The following is a 3511-nucleotide window of genomic DNA, read 5'->3' on the forward strand; positions in this document are numbered from 1 at the left end:
TTCGCCGTTGACAGTAGAATTTTATTCGACAAAGGTACAGCTTTCTCTAACGGTCGGTCGCGCGTCACTGGTACGTCAGCATGACGGCGACGTTCGGCTGGTCCAGCTGATGGATGGCGGACACGTGTTTCATTAAATGGTGCTTGTGCATGAACCGATAGCCGCAGAACTCGCAACAGAACTGCGGCAGTTTCCCGCACTCGATCCGCCTGTGTTTCAAAAGCGACTCCTTCCACTTGTACGATTTGCCGCAGGTGCCGCAGACGAATCTTCGTTTCTGCGCGAGCTCCGCGTTCTCGTGGCTCGCCGCCGCCGCCGCCGCCGCCGCTGCTGCAACTGCAGCCGCCGCAGCCGCTGCTCGTTGCTGAGGACAAGCCGACCGACCGGACCCGGTCCAATCTGGAAAATGTCGCAAACAGAGAATACTTTGAAATCTCGACGGAGCTTGTTTCTTGCCGCGGGCGGTCGCGAGAGCGGCCTTTCAACGATCGATCCCGCCGCGGATCTCTCGTTCGTTAAATCGCCGACAAGACACAGCCCCCTTTTCCCGCCACCCCCTCCCCAACGACGGGCGGTGTCCTGAAACGAACACAAAACACGCTCTGTTTTTCTTTTTTCTCACACAGATCCACGAATTTTTATTCACACGGCATATTTTTTCCAGGAGGAGAGACAAACACGGACACACGTCGTCGGGTCAATAAATTACAAAAATAATACACGTGGCTTTCTCATTGTGGAAAATTAGTCGATGGAGGAAGAACTGTTCTCTCTGTTGGTCTGGGAAGCGCTTTACGGCACGGGCTCGGGTTCCCGCACCGGGACAAATCAATCACTCGACGCCCGTCTCATCCGTCTCGACGCGATCGTTCGAAGGCCGCCGGCTGCTCGAGCAGCGATCGACGCCGATTCGGGTAAGTGGTGTTCCGTTAAGCCGCGTCTACACCGAGGCTACAAATCGGCCAACATTTTCTCCACAGTTTCGTCTCTCGTTGCTGTCGATTCACGGAAACGTTTCGTCCACGACCGATGCAACGTGATTCCATTTTATGTCCAGGATATGCGTCGGTTTTTACGTCGAGTTGCAAAGGGCCTAGATCAACATGGTCTAAACTGTTCTTCAGGGTTACTTTAAGTAGTACGTTAACGTTCGACAGCTGATCTGATTCGTTCCTGCAAAATTTCAGCCCTGTAACCTCTTCGTAAGGGTAGTTACAGGGTTAAATTAGACTTGGCCGCTTCTCCGCGCACTCCCCCCCCCACCGGGGGAACTTTGGGCGACTTTTAAAAATTTTGAAAAAAATCTGGCTTATTTCGGACATCAAGGCGCATACCACACAATTTTTTCGGATTTTTCGGCAGCAAGCTGTGGACATGAAAAATGGAAAAGCAAACAAGAATCGGGAGAATCGAAGAGGTCTCGATAGGTCGTGTCAAGGTCAATCCCCGGGAACCGACGCTACTGGAACGAAAAGGCAGTTCAAGAGAGCACATTTGCTCGCGCCGCGGTGTAGACGCGGCTTTAAGATGTCCGAGAAGAAGACCGCGATCGAGTATCCGCGAGGCTGAAGTGAAATCGCGTCGACGAAGGTGCGGCGGATTCTCGAGCGGCCGGCAGGCCTCGAACGAGGTCACGTGGAAGCGCGAAACACTGTCGGAACTAAAACACTGGACGAGAGACCGAGGACTCGTGACGAGGCTCCGGAAGGGCGAACAACGCCTGTCGCCGATGTTCGTTCGTTCACGAGGTTCAGCAGCTCGCGTAGTCCGGGTTCCTCGGATCTTTCAGCCGACAGCTCTTCAGGTGCTGTGTCACGTGGTGCTTGTGCTTGAACATTTTGCCGCATTGCGGGCACGGCACGTTCGGCATTTTCCCGCACTCGTATCGCAGGTGCCGATCGAGGGAGCTCTTCTGGCTGTAGATTTTCCCGCAGCCGCACACGTGTTTCTTCAGGCTGGCCGAGAGCGAGGAGGACAGGGTCGAGGACAGCTCGTAGCTCTCCATGTGAAACCTCTCGTCTTTCAAGTGGAACAGGGCCAGCTCCTCTGAAATCAGAAACCGGTTGATCCCGTTAAACACTGTCGAGCCCACAGTTCGCGTACAGTGTCACGTGGTTGCATTTACACGCATTGTCTTCTTTCTTCTCCGACAGGATTTACATGTACGGGGTAAACGTGCCTGGTTTCGCGCTAAGTATCGGTTACGATGGGTCGATGCGTTCTTGGAACCTTCGTAGACGGACTCGCGTACCACAAGGTGCCCCGAAAACGGTGTCGCAAGCCGCAAATGAATCGTCGGATCATTTCAAGCAACTTTTTCCTTTGCGAAAATGCGATCCGCGGCTTCGTTTACAAGTTATTAGCGAAAAACGGGGGCCAATGAGCGGCGAGCGCGAGGCGGCGCGCCGCGGCGGAGCCAATCGGCGGAACTGGGCGTGGCGCGCTCGTCGACTGCGCCGCCCCGCGCGCGGCCGCGCTCGCATTTCGTTGGCCGCTCCGTTTTTCGTCGATAACTCGTGAACGAAGCCGCGTAGAAGATTTTTGCAAAGGAAAAAGTTGCTCGAAATCACCTCGGGAACCTCCGGGTTAACGTTAGGACGGCTCTTCGTTTCCTGAAATAATAAGATATTGAAACATCTCGAGCGTTCTCTCCTCTCTTCTTCTTGCGACCACGAAGACGTCGTCCCGTCCTCTACACAACAGTGAATTACACAGAGGGATACAGAGTTGCAATTCATTTGAGAAAACTTGTAATTAGAGATACGTGGAGTTACATTCGATGGATTCGTCGGTCGTCGATTTATCATATTAATTCGATTGAACAAAGCGTTTGTCACTTAATCGCGTACAATTTTCGGTGCCGCGTTCCTTCGTGCCTTACGGTCGATATCTCCGTGATAAAACGTATGGAAAGGCGACGTCTCCCGCCGCGAGCCCCTCTCACCACGGCTTGCAATTCATTTTCGTGACGTGCCGCAGCCACATGTACAGTTTGTTAGTCGCGAACGTGCATTTCTGGCAGCGATAGTCGGTGCCGCATTCGTTGTTCTGGTGGCACACGATCGAGAACTCGTGCTTGAAGCGGCGTCCACAGTGGCAGACAAAGCGACCTGAAAAAAACGAGACAGCCGTCAGTGCGACAATGATGACGATGATCGGGGGGAAAGAACCACTCGTGTGCTCGTCGAATCGTCGACAAGAGTTGTTAGCGAAGAGAGCTCGGCTCGGACAACACGATCGAGGACGTGAGACGATCATGCAAGGCACATCGGCGTCGACGATACAAGACGACGAATTCCGAACGGAATGAGCGAAAAGCGAGAGAAATTCAGAGATTCTGAAACACGAAGAACGAACTCGTTTCTCGCAGCGTTTCACGTTTGCAAGCGAGCTCCGCGAGGAAGATCGAGTGACTCGAGAGGCCGAGCGATATTCGTAAGCGAACTTAAAACGTCGCGGATCGAACGTTTCGAGCGGAAAATCTCGTCGCGGAGAAAGCGTGTATACGTAC

At 53.4% G+C, this 3511-nt stretch overlaps 2 protein-coding genes across 4 annotated transcripts in view; both read right to left on the bottom strand.

Moving 5' to 3' along the window:
* On the bottom strand, positions 1 to 735 carry LOC117224678 (uncharacterized). Its single transcript, XM_076527000.1, has 2 exons — positions 721 to 735; positions 1 to 478 (listed from the first exon to the last, which is right to left on the bottom strand). Exons 1-2 carry the CDS (start codon positions 733 to 735, stop codon positions 65 to 67), a joined length of 429 nt encoding a protein of 142 aa, XP_076383115.1. The 3' UTR covers positions 1 to 64.
* The window catches only part of LOC117224523 (longitudinals lacking protein, isoforms A/B/D/L), a 27579-nt gene continuing 24673 nt past the window's right edge, over positions 606 to 3511 (bottom strand). The window contains exons 2-3 of one of the 3 annotated variants that reach the window (XM_076526944.1): positions 2126 to 3110; positions 606 to 2046 (exon numbers count right to left, since the gene is read on the bottom strand). In XM_076526944.1, the coding sequence (XP_076383059.1) occupies positions 1751 to 2005 (255 nt within the window). In that variant the 5' untranslated portion in view covers positions 2006 to 2046; positions 2126 to 3110 and the 3' untranslated portion in view covers positions 606 to 1750. Of the gene's footprint in view, positions 3111 to 3511 lie in introns of all 3 variants that reach the window. The other 2 variants (XM_076526942.1, XM_076526943.1) reach the window with 2 other exon arrangements.

The sequence above is a fragment of the Megalopta genalis genome, chromosome 16, assembly GCF_051020955.1.
Source record: "Megalopta genalis isolate 19385.01 chromosome 16, iyMegGena1_principal, whole genome shotgun sequence".
In the NCBI taxonomy this organism is placed as follows: domain Eukaryota; kingdom Metazoa; phylum Arthropoda; class Insecta; order Hymenoptera; family Halictidae; genus Megalopta; species Megalopta genalis.